The following is a 21133-nucleotide window of genomic DNA, read 5'->3' on the forward strand; positions in this document are numbered from 1 at the left end:
AATTATCTTCATCACAGGCTAACGTTCGATTGGTATAAATGCAGGTAAACAAGAAGAAAAGGTCATTGTCATCGACACAATTCAAATTACTCCAAATATCGAAAATGAAAACAAATGTGTTTCAAAAATGGCAACGGAGACCCAGTTAAAAAAAAGGCAGTAAAAATAAATGAAGAAAGATCAGAGCAATTTGTAGAAAACAAAACCACTTATTAACATCAATATGTTGAGTTTAAATGTATGACGAGTATATACATGTGTACATACATATGTGCTACTCACATATTTAAACAAATTTGTGTAATACAAAATGAAAGAAAAACTGTAGCTAATAATAAGCGACATGAAAAGTGTCATGTCATTGCACCTTTTTCACACTTTTTCTAGCCACCGATGAGCAGCAGACATCGACTGGCCTTTGAGTATGGCCAGTTGCACGCCACCTATGCATAACTATGTACAACGAGTAAGTGGCTGCCACAAAGTGAAATTAAAAGCAAAAACATGCAATTAAATGCAACTCATGCGCCCATTTGGCGGCCGACGGATGGTAGAGCGCGGTAGTGACAAGCAAAAGTCCCACCAAAGATCCAACAAACGCGAAACAAACTAACAGACGCCCAAACAATACACAATGCAAGTCCAGAGTCGCGTTGAGGCAAAGCCAAGTTAAGTCGTCGAGTCAAGTTGAGGCGAGTCAAGTTAAGTGGTAAATTGCTTTGTCATCACATAAAATTGCCCGATGAGATTAATGGCGCATTTGAGGTAACCACGTTGCATGAACGTTAACTGCTTACATCAACGATGGTATATTTCAAGCCCTGTGGAAAATGGAGAGTGGTGTGAACTTACTATACCATGGGAATTAACAAATATAACATAAGGGTTTAAGGGGATAAGTTGGATATTGGGAATGTAAGGATAATAAATACTTTCTGATGTTGATCTATTATAAAACAAGATAAGTCATTAACTGCGGTTGCACCGGAACTAGAATACTTTACATAAATAAAGACATTTCCATACAAGAACTTAATTTTGTTCGGTCACTTTGTATGACAGTTATATTACATAGTGGTCTGGTCTAGAAAATGTGTTCGGGGATTATAGTGAGTCCTTTGGCAAAAATGCATACCAAATTTCATGAAGATATCTCATCAAATAAACAAGCTTTCCATACAAGCACATGAATTTGATGATTCAGTTTTTATGGCAGCTATAGTAGTCCGATCTAAATAATGTAATTAGTTAGGTGTTTTCTAACTGGAAAATCAACTGAAATAGAATAAAACATCTGTCAGACTTGGACGCAAGCCAATTTTGTTCCTACAGGGAATATATGTTTGCACCGATTACCGATTGAAGCTTCTACAAAACAAATCCATATGTAAGTATTTAGGTAGTAATGGTGGCATCAGCAAATTGTTGCAACAGACAATGTCACGATGACTCCGGTGTGAACTGTGCACTCCTTTTTGTTTTTGTATCGATTGACACCAGTTAACCTACACAAGTTTACATTGTTAGAAACATACCTAAATCAAATCACCTTGATGTCTGTTTTGTTTACTGAAGGTAGTTATTTGTGTTTCCACTGTTTTTGTTCCTTAACTTCCTAAGGATTGTAAGCAATACTGCTAATTTGTTGTTATACAAAAGTTTACATGTACTTAATACAGGGTGGTTAAATAACGTAAAATAGCTCTGTTAATCGGATTTTTAAAAATAGCAAAGGTTGCCTCGGTCTTTTTACAATTTATAATTGCGCCACATTGTGTACTTGCAATCTTTACGTAATTAGTTCGTAAACGAAAGCGTTAGAATTTAATTAGATTTAGGTGAAGGCAGTAATGATGGATTGAGTGAGGACAGTTACGACTCAATTTAATCTCTTAGCCACACTAAAAAATTTTGTTTAATATTGGGAGATATTTCACCATTGTGCTACGATTAAAAAAATGTAGCAAATTCGTCGATCTTGAAACAATCGGCTCACTATATAGATGTGTGTAAAATTCTATACTACTCGCCTAGCAAGATTGTGCGCTGGGTTTGGAACCTGCCACGTAGAAACCACTCCCCATGAAACAGAAACAACAGCTTCGGATAAAGCTGACGTTGAGCAACACAAATACCTCCGCAGAATCGAGAAGGACCTCTTCGAGCGGTTCAATCCTAAGCGAGGTTTCGGTTAAGAGACTCCTTATCATGTGACTTCTTCAATCTATTCCTTGGAATATAATAAATCTTGGAAACAACAACAAAAACAGCATCAACCTTGAAATCCCTCGCAGAATCCGTCTTGCCAATAGACGCTTCTTTGGACTGAGCAGGCAATTCAAAAGAAAAGTTCTCTGTCGACGGACAAAGACCAAACTCTATAAGTCACTCATTATTTCCGTCCTACAATATAGTGAGATGCAAGGACGATGACAACATCTGATGAGTCGGCGTTACGAGTTTTGAAAGAATTACTCTGCGGACGATTTATGTTCCTTTGCGCTTTGCCAACGGCGAATACCATAGCCGATGGAGCGATGAGGTGTACGTTAATATACGACGTCATTGATATAAGTCAACGGCGCTGGCTAGGTCATATTGTCTAGGTGGAACAGAACACCTCAGCTTTGAAAATTTTCGATTCTGTACTTGTCGGTGGAAGTAGTGGAAGAGGAAGACCTCCACTCTGTTAGAGAGATCAGTTGAAAAAGGTCCTGGTTGCACTTGATATCTCGAAATTGGCGCCAAATAGCGAAAAGAAGAAACAACTGGCGCGCTATTGTAACCTACGGCTGTAATCGCGTGTCTCCGCCAGTAAAGAAGAAGAAGAATAAAGTCTTTCAGCACTATATGCATGCATTCTATTCATAAAAAATAAAGCTAGCTTTGAGTCTGAAGTACATTGAATCTGTCTTTGCTGGGATGACCGACCCACCCCCCTCCATCTTGGTTCCAAATGCATTTTTCAAATTTGTTTAAAATCATGTTTTTCTCAAATTTTTCTCTCTGACCTGCACTGTTCCTTGTAGTTTAAAAGCCCCACCAGCATGTGGGTACTGTTTTTCCCATATATATATATAATATATATGAAATTTTGTATATGAGCAGGTCAGCCAACTCACTAAGCGTGAGTCCAAAGCTAATTATTACCATTGGTCAGAGTATACTTAAAAGTATTGTGTTGCAGTGGGCAGCTATTCAAGTAATCGGAAATTTCATGCCGTCGGCTTGAGAAGCTCGAAACAAGTGCTTAACAATTACCAGAGGTAACCGAGTGTAACTGCTGGTACAGAAGTGCATATTTATGTAGCAACAACAACAAACACAACAGAAGGTACAATAATGTTGCACATAACGTGGCATTTAATGAAGGTTGCGTATACGTCACGGTGAACTTTTCATGTGACACCTTCAACCAAGCGAATTGTTTAAATACCAGTGAGCATAAAAAATACAAAAACAACATCAGCAACATTTTAAGCGTGTTAGCGTGTTAAAAGCGCACGCAAACATAGTGGTATATAAAAAGTGGTATAGAGAAATATTTATGTACATATATGCATGCAACATACTTACATACAAGAAATATTTATATACTGTACATTTTGAATTTTTTTACAAATACAACAATAAACATAATTAGCCAGTACAACAATCAATCAGCGCTGACATCTAGACTAAAGTACATTTTTCCATTAATTTTTTATGCGGGATGAGCCCTACATGCCGCACCACGTGGCACCAAACATATTTTAGGTTAAGATGAAAATATTATATGTACCCTATTGAGGAATACAACACTGTTTAATAGTGAAACAGCATTCTTACATTCTTTTAGACTGGCACCAAGTTTAAGTAATTTTAGGATCTGTTGTTGTAGTAGCGCCACAAAACATTTCCAATCCCAGACGCTTTTAAATCTTAGTTTATTCTGGTTAAACGAATACTTCTGTTGTGGCAACAACCTATATTCGCCTTTCGACAATTTTTCTAATAATATCTGTATCAATACAGATCTGATACACTGAGTCAAGAGAGTGCATTTTAATAAAAGCGACTGTGGCAACGAGCAACGAAGAAGAAACAGAAAAAGAATTTGACGCAAAATGCAGGCAGCAAGTGGTCATCGCCAGCGAACCCATCACAACATTTCCACTCGCATTTGCTTGGCTGTCGCGTCTGATCGCTAATTTCACACTTATGTAGGCTGTTGCATGATATAATTATTGTTCTTGCTTTTGTTGCTTTTTCACAGACTCAGCTCAAGACTTTACTTTATAATTATTGAGACTCGTTACGGCAGGGCAAGTGTTGGTCGCTTGGCGCTTCAATTGTATACCTGTCAATTAAGCGCTTTGTTATATTTTTTGTAGTATTTTATATTGCAGCTGCATCTGTACAGCATAGTAAACGTGTTGTTTGTGTAGGTAAACACTGCTGAAGAAGCTCATCAATAGTAGCATGAGATCTGTGGTATACCCAATGAGCTTTCGCAGTGAGTTTGAATAACTTCTAATAACGGTTGATACGAATGAGAGCTTCAACAGCTTCGAGTTAACTTTACCTCCCTAAAAAAAAATTGGGAGACAGTTTCTATAATACTATACATATGTATATACTTACTATTAGAATTTGCACTGCATAATTTTAGGCAGGGATGTGACCACGTGATGATTATAGAAATAATGTTCCAACCCAAAACTAAACTTTCTCAAAAAATAAAAAAAATAATTATCATGGAGCACTACAACACTTAGTAAAAGAGCTAATTAGACACAAATACTGCTATAAACAAGCTAACCATAATTTGATGCAGCCTGAGAAAAGTTATAATTACAATAAGATTCCTAGAACACCTGATAATGACAGTTGGGTACAATTTGCCTCCTTTTCAGACAGAGTCATATTTCTTTTGCACTAAGGGACAATAATTGCTTTTGAAGTCTACTTCTCAGTCAATTCCGTTAGAGAAAGCTTAAACTGTTTAGCCGTAACGATTCCGCTTACATTTTATTGAAATTATATTCGATGGCTTAAAACCTTTCGACTTATTTTATGGAGGGAAACACCTGCACTACTCCTCACATTTATCTCCATTGGGGAAAATTTATTAAAATTTATGGAAATTTAGATTTCAACCAGAAAGTTCCAAGTAAATTTCAGTTATGTAGACCCGGTTGTCGCTCTATAACTAACAACATTGAGAGTGCTACCCGACTTTGGAAAGCCTAAAAATGAGAAACAAAACTGCATAGTCATAATTTCTCATATAACTGAACACACGAATTCAAAAGCCAAAGCGACCATCCTTCAAATGCACACAAGCAACAACAACGACCAAACTGCATGACATACGCATTATCTATTGTCCACCCAATGCGTTCCGTATCCACCCACTTTACCTTTAACACTGAAGTGCGTGTAACTGTTAGCGATACGGACTATCATTATCAATTTCTATATTATTTATGTTTTACTTTCTTTCACACTCACTACATATAATCACTTTCTCATGTGTTGTTGTTATGGTTGTTTTTGTTTTTGTGTAATTGCAACATTTGATTTCTGTGTGGTTTTATTGATGGGCAACAAATTTATGGTTTCACTGATGACGGTGTCGCAAAGCAACAAGTTGTTTGGTTGTTCTCGCGCTCTCCCTTCTCCTCACTAGGCGCGCTGTCAGGTTGGCTTGTCCGTGCGTCGATTGGTGCGTGTTGTGTCTTCTGTGCTGGATCGAATGACATTTTCGGGTGAAAGTCACTGGCACATAACTCAAAACATCGATAATATGTGCTTATCGGTTTGTATGTATAGGTAAGTGTTTACAAAGCTTAATCACGCATTAACGCGTTACAAGCACACATACTTATGGCTGACGTATGACAAATGTAAATGCAAGGGACGGGGAGTTTATAAAAACTTTTGCCCGTTTATTTACTTATTTCTCTTGTAATTTTAAGTGCGTTCGAAAGTTAAAGAAAGTAGCACCCAGTAATTTTGTGAAAAACTTGGTGACAATTATTGAAGCGCACGAAATCTGATCTGATATAACATGACTTAAGAAGACCGATCAATTAATTTAGTGATCTATAACAACTTATAAAAAGGAACTAGAACAAAGAAAAATAATAAATAAAAATAAGAACGCTTTAGAAACGTTTGAATACACTCTTGCAAAGAATCGCTCTGCAAAGAGATCCTTCGGTGAGTTTTGACCAGCTGTATTGGGAGTAAAAAAAGTTGTGACAAGGAGTATCTTATGATTTCTTTCGAAGATTTTATTGCCTGCAGTATATTTCTAGGGGTTGTATATAATAAACATAAGTACAATGGAAAAAGCTTTGTCTTCTTTGTAACACGAACTCTTTTACTGTTTTTCATTTTAGAAAGGATCTTAACAATTGCAATTTAAGGCTCTAAGGACTCAGTTAACGCGTACTTCCTCATTCCAGGAATTTTAATCAACAATGCGATTGAGAAGTAGTCTTCGCAAAGTTTTAAATGTGTTTTGTATAATACTGTTATTCGAAGATGCCTACGTGTGAGTTCTTTGTAACACATAAAAACTATAATAACTGAGATATCACGTTTCTAAACGTCTTTTTAAGTTATAATGTGGAGCTCTGCTTCAAAATAGGATTCCACGAAATTGACAGCCAGTGAACATGATACTTAAGGTTAATCATCATATCATTCGAATCAAAAATAGTGTGGCAGTCATAAAATCATTACATCGGCTCAAGAAAGATAGAATTTGTCACCAGACTATCGCAGTTGCCATCAAAATCAGCCTAATCGGACTGAAGTCGTGTCCCTGAAATTTACAAACGCAAAAAAAAAACAAAAAAGGAAGGGCTAAGTTCGGGTGTCACCAAACATTTTATACTCTCGCATGATAAAGTGATAATCGAGATTTCAGGCGTGGTTGTGAACCGATTTCACCCATATTTGGTACATGTCATCAGGGTGTTAAGAAAATAGTATATACCGAATTTCATTGAAATCGGTCGAGTAGTTCCTGAAATATGGTTTTTGGTCCATACGTGGGCGACGCTTCCTTCTGACATTTCTTCCGTAAAATTTAGTGTTTCTGACGTTTTTTGTTAGTCGGTTAACGCACTTTTAGTGATTTTCAACATAACCTTTGTATGGAAGGTGGACGTGGTTATTATCCGATTTCTTCCATTTTTGAACTGTATATGGAAATGCCTAAAAGAAACGACTTTATACAGTTTGGTTGACATAGCTATAGTAGTTTTCGAGATATGTACAAAAAAGTTAGTAGGGGCGGGGCCACGCCCACTTTTCCAAAAAAATTACGTACAAATATGCCCCTCCCTAATGCGATCCTTTATGCCAAATTTCATTTTAATATCTTTATTTATGGCTTAGTTATGACACTTTATAGGTTTTCGGTTTCCGCCATTTTGTGGGCGTGGCAGTGGGCCGRTTTTKCCCDTCTTCGAACTTAACCTTCTTATGGAGCCAAGAAAGACGTGTACCAAGTTTCATCATATCTCAATTTTTACTCAAGTTACAGCTTGCACGGACGGACGGACAGACAGACATCCGGATTTCAACTCTACTCGTCACCCTGATCACTTTGGTATATATAACCCTATATCTGACTGTTTTAGTTTTAGGACTTACAAACAACCGTTATGTGAACAAAACTATAATACTTTAGCAACTTTGTTGCGAGAGTATAAAAACAACAATATTGGTCCGTTATTCGATTTTTATTTTTGGAAAGGAAACCGCGTTGTTTGCAATGTACGACTGTATTCTCCGGAAAACGTATTTTTCAGGATTCAAAATTTACGTATTTCTATTGCAGTTTAAATAGTTATACTAGTCATGAAATCTGAACGAAAGATTTGCGACTGATGTGCTAAGATATCCTTTTTTTGTCATTTTAGTAAATTGGATTTAACCCCATGACTGCAACACAAAAAATCAGAAACCAGAGTTAGCAAGATACAACCTCTAACATCAAAATCGCAAAATGACTGTAAACTGGTGTTATTGGACCACCCTCGTACATTTATAATTAACATTTTTTTCTGGAATTTAGCTCACTGCATTCCAGAACATGCAGCAACCACAATTTTTTCACTTTTATCTACAATTTTCAAATAACATTTGCGTTACCTACATGCTTACTCATCAGCAAGACGCTTATCAAGCCATAGAGCAATAGCAGCAAATGCCACACCTCGCGTGCCACATCGCGGTGCGCGCACAATTGTAAGAAAATGTTGAAAAACTCTCGGCCCAACATGAAATCGAAATGTGTGTCATTCGTGTCGGCGGCGCAAATGTGTGCGGCGGCAAAGATAAACTCATCATTGGCAATAACAGCTGCAGAGGCGCGTTCCAGTCCAACTCCATCACCGCCCAAACGTCCAGCAATCACACACACATCAGTTGCCTGCGCCAAGGTGTCACTGCGACGGCTATGCGCGCGCATTTCTAGTGCATATATTGCTGTACAACAACCATTGATGGCAGATGGAAGACATTTTTACACAAAAACAACGATCGAGATGGAAATTCAGTAAGGAGCACAACAGCTGCAATAGCAACATTTAAGCGGCTGACAAATGTTCGACGCCGTTTATCATTCAAGTGTCTGTTTTAATTAAATGGCAATTAATTTTTAATAATATTTAATTTACAACAACACAAAAAACAGCCGCCGAGAGAAGGCGACGGCGCGGTAGCACATCCTCGCGGAATTTCAATATTTTCGCTTTTTTCAAAGTATTTTACACGTTTTTGTTTTTGTAACCAAAAACACTATAACTAATAACTACACATGCAACAGGTGGCCTACGCGTTGCCGCCCAGCTTGTTACACAGCTAAACATTTGTATTTGGCTCACCCATCTAATGGGCAGACGCGCGCGCGCTTTATGTGCCGCCTATCAATAATTGGCTTTAACATAATCACTTTCAATTAAAACATCAACTTTTGCAAAGAAAGCTCTCAAAGCCGTAGCGAATCGCGGCCAGAGGAAATAACGCTACAACAGTTTGAACGCGCACGCTTCACAACGAAATGGAAAGCGGACTTACGCGATTTACTTTCGTTGCGGCATCTGGTAATGTGAGTGCACAGGAAAACTCACGCCGGACGCTTGCTCAAGCACAGCACCGGCACCGTTGGTTGTAGTTGAGCAGGAAAAGCAAGACTAAAGTTTAGTGGAACACTTGAGCTGGGTGGCCACGGTCACCGGCTAATTATGTTGTTCGACAATGGAAAATATATGGCTCAGCTTGTGCTTTGTTGTTGCTTGCGTGCGAGCGCTGTTGCTGACGATGCTGGAGATCATGTTGCAAAAAACAACATCAGTGACGCATTCGTAGTGAGTTTTTTTTTTGTATGCAATTGCACAGGGTATTCGGGCTTTGTTGAATGGGAGTGTGTGGCATCAATGTTGTCAAGTTACATCTATCTCTACACAAAAGTAGAGTAGATCATGTGGAAGTTGCGATAAGCAACCCGTATGAAAGCCTGCAAGGGGGGACGACATGTTTAGTTGAAGGTTGCTTTCGGAATATCGAGCGGGGTTTTGTGTTGCTTTTCCAGCGCTATTATAGATTATAGCTTGATCAAGAGATAAATAAAAGACAAAAGATTAAAAAACTCAGTCTTGAAGGTCTAGAGAAATCGGAATTTCATAGAACCTGATAAAATGGAATCTCCTGAGTATTTTCTGCTCATTTGCTGATCATTTTTGGTACTGAGCTCAAATTTGGACAGAACTTTAATTTATAACAAATAATACTGCAAATATTAAAAATACTTACATAACTTTTTCGATAAGTTGCGATGTTTCAAATTAATGTGGTTTTTGTTTTTTCTTTTTCTGTATCAACTTATTATATTTAATATCTACTCTTATTACCCAAAATATTGCATAAGTACTTTTATTACTTCAACGAACGTGATATCACACTTCCTTGTTTTACAACACGCTCCCAAAAATAAAACTGACATTGAAGCATTTGCACGTAATCTTATCAACAAGTTTAAACGAGCATCGAACGGAGTTGACATTAATGCTTAAAGCCCATCTGTGTTTAAGATAAGTGATAACTGTCTACAAAATTTTAATTCTATATATGTGTATGTATGTCCCAATTTCGGAGAGTATATTTAAAAATGAAAATGCAACTCTGCTGCTAGAGTAACTGTCTACTGGTTACCCAACAGGTCGCTTCAGATAATATGAATTATGGAAAAGTAAAGGTATTGATAATAATAAAACTTCCTTTTAAAGGACTGAGTATACCTTATTTCTGAAAAATGGATCCTCTGGGTAATCGATAAAAGAAAGCCTCTTTCAAGCGAATCAGTTGAATGAAATATTAAAGAGAGGCAAATGATTCAGATTTCCAAAAAGAAGTCGTCGCAACGAAAAGTTTTGATACAAATTTTGAGGCGGTATACAACGCTACGAAATTGAATACATTTGAATAAACGTCAGAAAAAGAAGAGAAGCTAATATGGAAATTTTTGTTAAGAAAACCGCGATACTTTCTGTACAAACTTTCAAGAAAAAAAGAGAAAAACGACGCGTCTGAACTAAATTTTAGAAAATAAAAACCATATTTTTCGAAATAAGTAATTTGAGTGCGAATTGAACCTTATTATTCACGAAGTCGCCAGTATATTACTTAGTCTTCTCATGGGATGGTTGCAACAAAAACAATTTTAATAACGTGCAAATTTGTTGCAATTAAAATCATTAAAAAACGCATATTTCCATGTTTCATGTTTGCGTTAAGTATTTTGATTATCTCCCGTGACTCTTTGTGGCAACAACGAAATGTCGCGCAGCGCAAAGTGAATGTCCACAAGTTTAACGAAGACACGAACAGTTTTGTATCCCCTTGGCGATGCAGAATCGAATGAATTAAGCATAAGCGCTTCTGTTTTGCCTCGGTGTCTTCAGCAATGGTTGCTGATCAGTGAATGTGAAGTTGTAATCTCATATTCACAAGATGTAGTCAGTGATTTGCAGCGAATAATTGCTGGTATTGTTGGCATTGTTGTTACACGTATTGTGAATGTGAACTTGACCGTGAAAGTTGTTGGGAACGGGTTGTCTGTCCGACCGACTGAATGGTTGGCACACGCCGATCGTGCTCGGCCGAATAATGACAAAACGGTATGAATTGAGAGTGGGGAAAAGAGAGAGAGCGAGCGTTCAACTAGTGGAACGGTAAATATGACGTCAAAAAGGTATTGTAAGTACAAAAACAAGAAATGCTTGGACGAGCTACTTACTTAGCAATGATCTCTTAAAACTTTTTAGACAGGAAGTGAACAGTTTCATTGCATTACTGAGCAACTTAATTATGTGGTTGGTTCAGTTAATTATTGAATATTTTATGCGCTTAATTCAATAAGGATGAGTAAACAAAAAATGGGTAATGTCGGGAAAGGAAAACATACTTGACTTTATTACAGCGAAAAAGGCTGAAAAAGGTCAACAACAAAATCCGAAATTAAAATAAATTGGAGTTTTCTCTTCTAAGTGCCAAGCAATTATTAAGTTTATAAAATTAGTTTATTGCATTAATTGTTAGCTTTAACTACGTTGAAGTTTTACATGCAAATCAAGCAAAAGCGAAAAATTAAATACAATCAAATAAAAGAAAACATTAGAGACAAGAGAAGAATATAATTAAAACAAATACTTGTATTTGGATCGAATTTTTTCTCGTAAGATTGAAGAAATAACATTTCACAAACTCTGAGCCGCATATTTGCGACGGTTATAAAAAGTAAATGCATATTGTGCATCCATTGAGTAGAACGCCATCGCCATGGCACACCGACAAATGTCACGAAAATGACACAGCAACTGAATGAGCAACTGCCCACCGCTAAACTACAGTAGCTACGTGTTAGATCTAAGATTCTGGTGTCCAGATGTGCAACTTTAAGAGAAGTGTAACCAATGATGGCAAATGAAGCAAATAAGACAAACACTTTCAACGGGGCATGCAAGGCCAAATTTCATGCGAGTCATGCCATTGTAACAAGATTATGCGGTGGTACACGCAAAAAATTTGCTACGAAATAAAATGTCGGCCAAAATTTACAATAAGTAAGCAATCTTAATCTTCACAGAGTTCTGTTGTTCTGAGTACACATGTATCCAACTGTTGAATGTTGGAGAGCCTCGTTTTGTTGTGACATGTAAATCGATCGTTTGAAATCCTGTTCGGAAATCTACTTCTACGTCAATATTCATGGTATCTTTGTTACCTTCTCTATATTCAATATTGTCCGATACTCAGTGTCATCAGTTTTGGTTTTTCAATTACATCTTCACTTTTCCCTCGACGCGTGAACTTTGAAGGAATGTCTCTTTACTAGTATAACAGGAAAAAATAATAGCATTTAGGTGTACTATTATGAATTGAGGACGAAAACTTAACCCCGAGCAACCCCGAATGAAATAGCGGGGCTTATTCGATACTATGCGAGGGACATGGTTTGAAACTTTACTAAACATTAAACACTCGCTTTTGCTGACTGACGATTTTTAATCCGGCAGTCTAACAAAAGAAAGCAGCTTGCGAAGTATACTCGTAAATAATATTAAGAATTTTCAGTATGTTAGAATTAAGTTGTATTATCTATTATTTTTTTCGCAATGCTGGCCATTAATGGCGTGCCTGTATTGGACAATAACAAAGTTGCTGTCAGGCAGCAATAAATGTTGCTGGTTGCCACAAATTGCTCGTTGGGCGACAATTCTTTGAAAATATTTGCTGGCACAGATGGACAATGGCACAGACAAATAATGTATGGAATTTACAATGTTTATATATGTGTATATAATACCTATTTATTTGGATATGTGTATATACATAGGTTGGTATGCAAGTAACTTGAAGACATGCAATAAAATCAATTGAAATTCTTAGCCATCCATTAAACAAATTCTGCGATACAAGAAGGTTTTGGCTGGTCTTCGCTTTAACGATCGGTTAATAAAATAGCAATTAAAAAAAAATAGGCGCTCGTATGCAAAAGTATGTACACGAAATAACAATAAAAACTTTAACTTCGGTTGCAACAAAGCTATTATACATTTCACAAATACAAACGATTCTATAAAAGAGCTTTATTTTACATTTTAAATTTTTAGTTGATACTTCCATTAGAAATTGTAATTAATTGCTTTTTATTTTCGATTATAATTTATTTTTCAAAATATTAATTTTTTTTTTGTAATTTTTGATATTTTTTTTCATAATTTTTTAAAATTATTTCTTTATTAACATTTATATTTAGTTTATTTTTTAATATTTAACTGTTTCAAAAATTTATTACATTGTTTCGCTTATTTAGTATTTTTATTCTTATTTTGTTCAATTCATGTTCCATTAATATCTTTAGCTGAGTTTATACAACTTAATCTTGATTTAGTATATTTACAGAGAAATAGTAAACTGCAATTTTCTAGGGGGCATAATTTGTAAACGCAATCGTGTTTAGCTATTTCAGAAATTTTCACGCTCGTTTTCAAATAGTCAAGAATTATGCACAGAATATTAAATGCTCAATAAATGACAGAGAATTGATTGGCGCCTTAAGGTGAATAATTCAAAACCAGTGCTTTAAAATAAGGCGTTCCTTAGCTTGTCGGTTGTTTTCTGGATACTTCAATATATGTAAATAAAAATATATTTGAAATGGTTTTGAAACGAATGTGGTTTTTGAATGCCCCCCATATTTTTGATGAGTTCGATTATGAACATATCTTTGTCCCGTTATAATACATTAATTTATTTCTTATAAATTAAAAAAAAATAATTTAAAGTTTTAATATTTGTCGAAACCGTATATAAAATGAATTAATAAAAAAATAATAAATATAACATATGAATAGAAAAACTTCTAATTAGACATGATGAATTTATCAAATTTCTTCGATGTATCAATTTATTCAACTTTTCAAAAATTACTTCATAACCAAAACAAAAAAACTAGTTTAATGAAAACTGGAAAGAAACCAAATACAAATGTTTATAATTATCACAAGAAAAAAGAATAAACTTGATTATGCCTAAACTCAAAGATAGTTGCTCGAACTTATGTTATAAGCAACAACATTTCATCTGCTCACATCATCTCAGACTTTTCATAAAAATATGCCAAATATTGTGAAACACTATATTTTAATGAGATCAAAGATGAACACAACACTGGTACAGTAAGTTAATTATACATTCAGATATACATATATATGTATGTGAGGTACAGAAACTAGGTTATAAATTAATGTAAACAAATGAAATAGAACAAACTTTTAAGTTCGTTAGAATTCGGGACAAAGGTAGGTAAATTTTAAATATATAGGTAAAGGTAGTTTGGGATTTGAATTACATATTTTAGATTATTTTTTGTTACTTATTTCATTTGGTACAGTATTTTCCAACTTTTCCAACTGTTGAAAATCGTGCCCTCTACCTAAAAGTTGGGGTTAATTTCAAAGATAATTTCTTCTTAAGAATCAAGTACAAATATATTATTTTTCAAGTTTTGAACCGGCACATCTAATAACTGTACTGCGCAAAGTACTTAATGAGGTGTGCAAATATAAATGAAGAATTCGACACAACTTCTTATGTATAACTTCAGAGAACTTACAAACAAGGTACTACTAAATTCGTATGAAAAGCTGTCAAGGTAACTATTATTATACCATCTAAGTAACTGCGACGAAGAAGATATCTTGGACTATATTGATATAGAATTTCTGATTCTGAAGCGCAAACATACACCCTAGATAAGCAATTATACCCAAAACATCACTAAACCCTCATAAGAGTATTGCGCTCTAAAAAATATCATTTATTTATTTATTAYATCTATTAGATCTTAAGAAATCCAACAGTTCTCTTTCTTCAATAGTATAACCGAAGAACGTTACCTGATACAGACTTTCTACTACCTCTTCTACTCTTTAGTACCCATTCAGCAGCTCATCGTCAAGAAAATAACAAAAATGAATATAAGTAAGTGAAGATGTTCTGGGCCTTCAAAAATTGGTTTTACTAATATATAAAACTACTGTAGCAGATCCAAAAAGTTAACCAGGTTGAATTGTTAGAAAAGCTGTCTATAAGTTATTCTGTTGAAATGTAGCGTTGTTCTTACGTTTGGGTATAAAAACTCGCGTGTCACTGCCTTTACGACCTCCAAAGCGTCGCAGCCGTCTTGTCACACACTACCAGTTTTTTGTGATTTTTCGCGCCAGCAAAACGAATTAATTGGCAATCTTACAGCCAGAAGAAAAATAAAAAACCATCGCCGAAATGAAACAACGTTCTGAAAAGTGAAAAAGCAACATACTAAGTTGACGAAGTTGTAAGTCAGCCGATCGCCAGCTGGTAGCAGTGTTCTTTAAACTGAGCCTGCGTCCGTTATCGGGCCGCATTTAGCGTCAGAACGTGTGACGAAGTGGTTGCCTGCTTTCGACTTTTGGCCGCTTGAATAGCTTGAATGCTGCTTTGCTAAACTCTGTACTAAATCGTAATAACGCGCAATCAATTAGCTCTTACGTAAATCAGGCAGGAACACAAGCCCGGCCAGCCTGATGTGCTGACGAAAAGATTTATTTAGAGTTACAGTGCATTTAGCTTTATGTGATGAGAGTGATTTAGTGCTTAAAAAGATAAACAAATAATTGGTGAAAGCAAAGTACTACACTGGCTTTCAAACTGTGTTAATTTTATTTATTTTTTAATTAGTAAAAAAACCAAAATGTCACAAAATTTAACAGTGTTTACATTTGTGTTCACGATCCTTTGTGGTGAGCATTAGAAATAGTAAAAATGCAACAACAAATAATACAGAGTTATTATCATTTTCACATCTTCTTTTCTTCAGCACTGGCGAATTCGAAATTCTCCTATGAACGCGGCAATTGTGATATTTTAATATCGAGCGCTGTACGCGAGATTTTAACGAATGAAATGCGCGCACAGCTGGATCCTTCGTGGCGTGCGTCGCGCATCAAACGCGTACGTTACGAGCTCTACACGCCACAGAATCCTTATAAGGCGCAAGTTTTGTGCTGCGTGCGTCGTTTTTCAATGCCAAATTGCCGGTTAGGTGCGTAAATGGTGTGAACATAAATAAGAAAAACTTAAGTGAAAGTAAGTAAGGGCTAAGCTTGGTTGCGAGCGAACATCTTATACTTCTTCAGCTTGCAGGAATCAAAGCAAGGGAAATATGTTTAGGTGGAAACCGTTACTGTTCATTAAGGTAGCTCACATACAAACAAGAATCATGTAGAGCAAAGTCTGTCGGATGTTCGAAAATTCTGATATATGTAGTTATATGGGCACTAGCCAAAATTTCATCTATTTCATTCACCATCAAAGCTACACTGTCATGAGCATTTTCAGAAACACACATATTGGCCGATATACATATATATGTATGTATGCGGTATAAAGTCATCGCGAATTTCGAAAATCTAGGAGCTCAGAGAAGTACGAGTATTGACCTGATTCAACGTATTTTTGATACACAAATATACTATTTTCAGGAAAGGATTCTCTTTGAACCGAAACTTTCGGTCAAAAGTCAACTGTAGCTTGCGGGGTCTACTTATTCGGTACCTAATGATTTGTACAGTTTTGGGTCCATTTGAACAATTTTTGATTATAGTGTGGCATACCCTAAATGCATTATTTGTGCAAAGTTTTATCTCGTTATGTTTATTGCTTCTTGATTTGTACATTAAGAAGTGAAAGAATCAAATGGAATTTCAAATTGTGCTATAAGGGAAGTAGGCATAGTTGTAGTCCGATTTCACCCATTTTTGCAGTGTGACATAGGAATGTATGAAGAATGCCACGTACTGAATTTAGGTTTCGGCTCAGTTTTTATCGCAGATCTCATAAAGCCTTCTCTTACCATCTAGGATGTATAATTGTATGTTCCTGGAATATTTAGTTATTGATTTACCGCACTTTTAGCAGTTTTTAATAGTACCGTTATATGGGAAGTTAACGGGCGAATTTGATGATTATAGCTTAAGTGGTTCATTACAGTAAATCATTTAGCTGAGAGGTGTCAATTGCTAGTTTTCGATTAATGGACTCGGCTTAACTTATTTGCGAAGAAATACGTCTACAAGTATGTCTCATCATAAAACCGTGAGATGAACAAAACTCATATACTCTATAACAGGTTGCAAGAGTAAAGAGTATAGAAATATATTATTACAAGATCGTCTCTGTGTGAAATTTTCGAGAAATCGATTTTTTTTTTTTTTTTTGTGTACATCGTACAGGATCCTTTTATACTTTTCATTTATTATTATCTTTCACAATTATACACCCAATAATTAAACATAAAAAAAAATAATTTTGTATTATGATTAATTTCAACATTAAAAAAATCGTCAAAATCAGTGATTTTTCGGAGGTTCACACTGAGACGATCCCTATGAGATATGTAATTTTATATGCAAATATAGGTACTTGCTTGTATAATTTATAAACTAGACACGCTATGCATAGATACATGCTTCTTTCCGCCTAATTTAGTGTCTCAATTAAACCATACGCTTTTCCTTTCAGAATCTCCATACACGGTTGGACCGGCAAGAGCACCTCATGTTCGAACGCAGCCATCAAGGATGCCTACTTAGCGGCGGGCAAATTCAATGTAATAATGCTTGATTGGAGTGCCATATCGATGGATATTAGCTATAGACGCATTAGCCGTCAATTGCATGAAATCGCCACAAATTTGCTGGAATTCACACAATTTTTGCATCTAGTAAGTGGCGTCCCCTACGAAAGCATATATTTGGTGGGTCATAGCGCCGGGGCGCATATAGCTGGCCTAGCGGGTAAACAATTACGACCGCAACGTTACGGCGCCATCTATGCGCTCGACCCGGCCGGCCTTGTGCAGTTGCCGCTCGGCGAAGATAAACGTTTGGCACCGAACGATGCCATTTACACGGAATCCATACACACGGACATTGCGCTGCTGGGCAATCCGAGCACGAAACTTACACAGGCGGCATTCTTTGTCAATTGGGGTCTAGGCCAGCCACACTGTCCGAATGCAACGGCGGCTGAATTTGATTTCGCATGCGATCATTTTGCGGCCTTGTATTACTTTGCGGAATCGTTGAGACAGCCACGCGCCTTCGGTGCCACACAGTGCAGACGATGCAACGGCTGCGGTCTTTTCAGCAATAGTCGTATTCTGCTGGAAGAATGGGATTGTGGCTGCACAAATGCCGCCAAGACAGGTGAATGTCCGATGACCGTATTTATGGGAGGTGAACCGGCTGTGCCAAAAAACGGCACCTTCTATCTGAGCACGCGTTCTAAGCCGCAGCCATTTGGCTACGGCGAAACGGTGCGCATTAAACGCGCTGGGCCAGCCAAATACTTGCACAGCAGCTTTTTGAGTAATAAATTCGTCGGCAATCTGTTGACGAAATGGCACAACTGAGCGTAACAGCGAGCAATTAGTAAGCAAAGTCAGTGGCAGGCAATTGATTGCTAGTGATATGTATGCAAAAGTTGTGTGTGTGGTAGCGTGAAGTTGTCAGTTAGTGGTGTTAACGTGCCACAGCAAGAACTATGATTGGATTGCGTGCAAAAGAATCATAAGTACATATGTATTAAGTTGTTTATAAGAATAAGAACAAATAACGGTAAAAATTGCTTTTGTGAGTGGCACTTAATATGCCGAATTAAATTGTTTATTTATAAATGATAACAAATTTTAATTGCTACCACTTGTAATTTGGTTTAATTATGTAAGTTGCGTTTCCACATAATKGAGGTTATGTACATACATACATAGGTATAAGAACACGTATATGCATATTTTACAAAATTTTTGTTGCATGAGTTCAGAAATTAACTTTCAATACAAAAAACGCTTTAAAAGCGAAATATCTGGCATACAGATGTTGTTGTAAATATGTATAAAAAATACTGCAATCATATGTAATTTGCTCTATAAATTTGAATATAATAATAGATTTTAGGAATACAACAATGTTTATTGTTAAGAAAGACAATAAATTAAAATAATATAGTTAAAACTTTAAAAATAATTGTTTCTTGTATTAGTTCCTATTGAGGCTAAACAATCAAGCTTACTAGATGCTCAAAAAGAAGTTTCTTGGGAACTTTGTGAGGTTGTTCAGATAGTAATCATGAGTGTGAATAATACACTTTTTGAGATATGTAAGCAATTCTAAAGAAAATTAAACAGTAGAGTATAAAGATGTGCAGAGGTAACACAAAGTTAATTTATACATACAACTATATTAAGGGGTTGCATAGGTTTACGGGTTTCACAAATTAAATTTATTGCCTTATTAAATTCTACAACATCATCAATATTGTCTAAATTTTTAATTCGATGCGTTTTCATCGAAACTGTCTTTTTGAAGTCGGTTAACAAAATTTTTCTAGAACTTCTCATTCGATACACCTCTTAAAAACTTGGACGAAGGATTTTTTCAATTACAACTATTTGAAAAAAAAAATATCGCGAAATTTTCATTTCTTTTGTAAAAATGTCTGCCAATAATTCAATTTCCAGTTTTTTTCCTTCTTCCAAGTTCTAAGTTAAGGCTTTAATTAAAACTCGTATTTTTTCACTTTAGATGGATGAAGGATGGAGTCATGTGTAGAAGTTCACGCAAGTGAGGAAAGTTTTCTGATCGCCATTCACTTGAGAGGGGCCAGAAACGATTCTTTTACATATGACTCAAGCAGCTCACGACTTCCGGTCCTTGACCAAGTATCCTCTGGGTAGCCGAAGAACATCCGTTTGAAGGTGAGCTAAAGTGAGAAGGCGAAACATTCCCTGCATAGGGTTGTGCGCTGGGTTTGGGACTCGCCACGTAAAAAAACCACCCTAATGACAACGCAACAATAGCCTCGGATGAGAGACCCCACTTTTGATAACTCTTGCCAACAGGTGCTACTTCGGACTGAGTAGCCAATTGAGAAGCAAAGTAATCTCTCGACAAACAAAAACCAAACTCTATAAGTCACTCATAATTCCCGTCCTGCTATATGGTGCAGAGGCTTGGACGATGTCARCAACAGATGAGTCGACGTTGCGAGTTTTCGAGAGAAAAGTTCTGCGAAAGATTTATGGTCCTTTGCGCGTGGGCCACGGCGAATATCGCATTCGATGGAACGATAAGCAGTACGAGATATACGACGACATTGACATAGTTCAGCGAATTAAAAGACAGCGGCTACGCTGGCTAGGTCATGTTGTCCGGTTGGACGAAAACACTCCAGCTCTGAAAGTATTCCACGTAGTACTCGCCGGGGGAAGCAGAGGAAGAGGAGGACCTCCACTCCGTTGGAAGACCAAGTGTAGAAGGACCTGGCTACGCGTGGAATATCCAATTGGCGCCACGTAGCGAAAAGAAGAAACGACTGGCGCGCTGTTGTTAACTCGGCTATAATCGCGTAAGCGGTGTCTACGCCAANGCTGTACCCGCCGGGGGAAGCAGAGGAAGAGGAAGACCTCCACTCCGTTGGAAGGACCAAGTGGAGAAGGACCTGGCTACGCTTGGAATATCCAATTGACGCCACGTAGCGAAAAGAAGAAACGACTGGCGCGCTGTTGTTAACTCGGCTATAATCGCGTAAGCGGTGTCTACGCCAATCAAGAAGAAGAAGATGGTCCTGTAAGGAGTTATCCTACCAACGCAAGCGCATGTTTTTTCCAAGGGTCTATGGCTTTACTATGAGTTTAAAATAATTTTTTCCACAAATTTCAGCATTTCTTTGTTAATAGTGTTAACCCCTTAAATATATTGGAAAAAAATATTTATTTAAAAGACAATATTGAATTTTATCAAATGTTTCGATAAAAGTTTTCTACCTGCATTTATCTCGTTTTTGCTAAAAATGTTTTTAAATTTTCAAATATATTTAACCAAACAAACTGGTTAAAGATGGTTAATGAAAACTAAGGCAACTTCTATTTTTATTATGTGAATTATTTAAATCTATCCGACTTTCAAACTAACTTTTTTGATTACATAAAAAAATAGCTTTCATATCTCGATGACATACTCAGCGCCTAAAA

General features: G+C 36.5%; 2 protein-coding genes across 7 annotated transcripts in view; one reads left to right on the top strand and one right to left on the bottom strand.

The window, feature by feature from the left end:
- The window catches only part of LOC108969839 (unconventional myosin-XVIIIa), a 111817-nt gene that overhangs the window by 41545 nt on the left and 49139 nt on the right, over nt 1-21133 (bottom strand). The gene's annotated exons all lie outside the window — the stretch shown is intronic.
- On the top strand, nt 15421-19052 carry LOC108969916 (phospholipase A1 member A). Its single transcript, XM_018934930.1, is given in 4 exon segments — nt 15421-15842; nt 15920-16102; nt 16105-16144; nt 17623-19052. Coding segments are annotated over 4 exon segments (1164 nt in total). The 5' UTR covers nt 15421-15793; the 3' UTR covers nt 18515-19052.

Source organism: Bactrocera latifrons, unplaced genomic scaffold, assembly GCF_001853355.1.
Source record: "Bactrocera latifrons isolate USDA-ARS-PBARC rearing strain unplaced genomic scaffold, ASM185335v1 scaffold_106, whole genome shotgun sequence".
Classification (NCBI taxonomy): Eukaryota; Metazoa; Arthropoda; class Insecta; order Diptera; family Tephritidae; genus Bactrocera; species Bactrocera latifrons.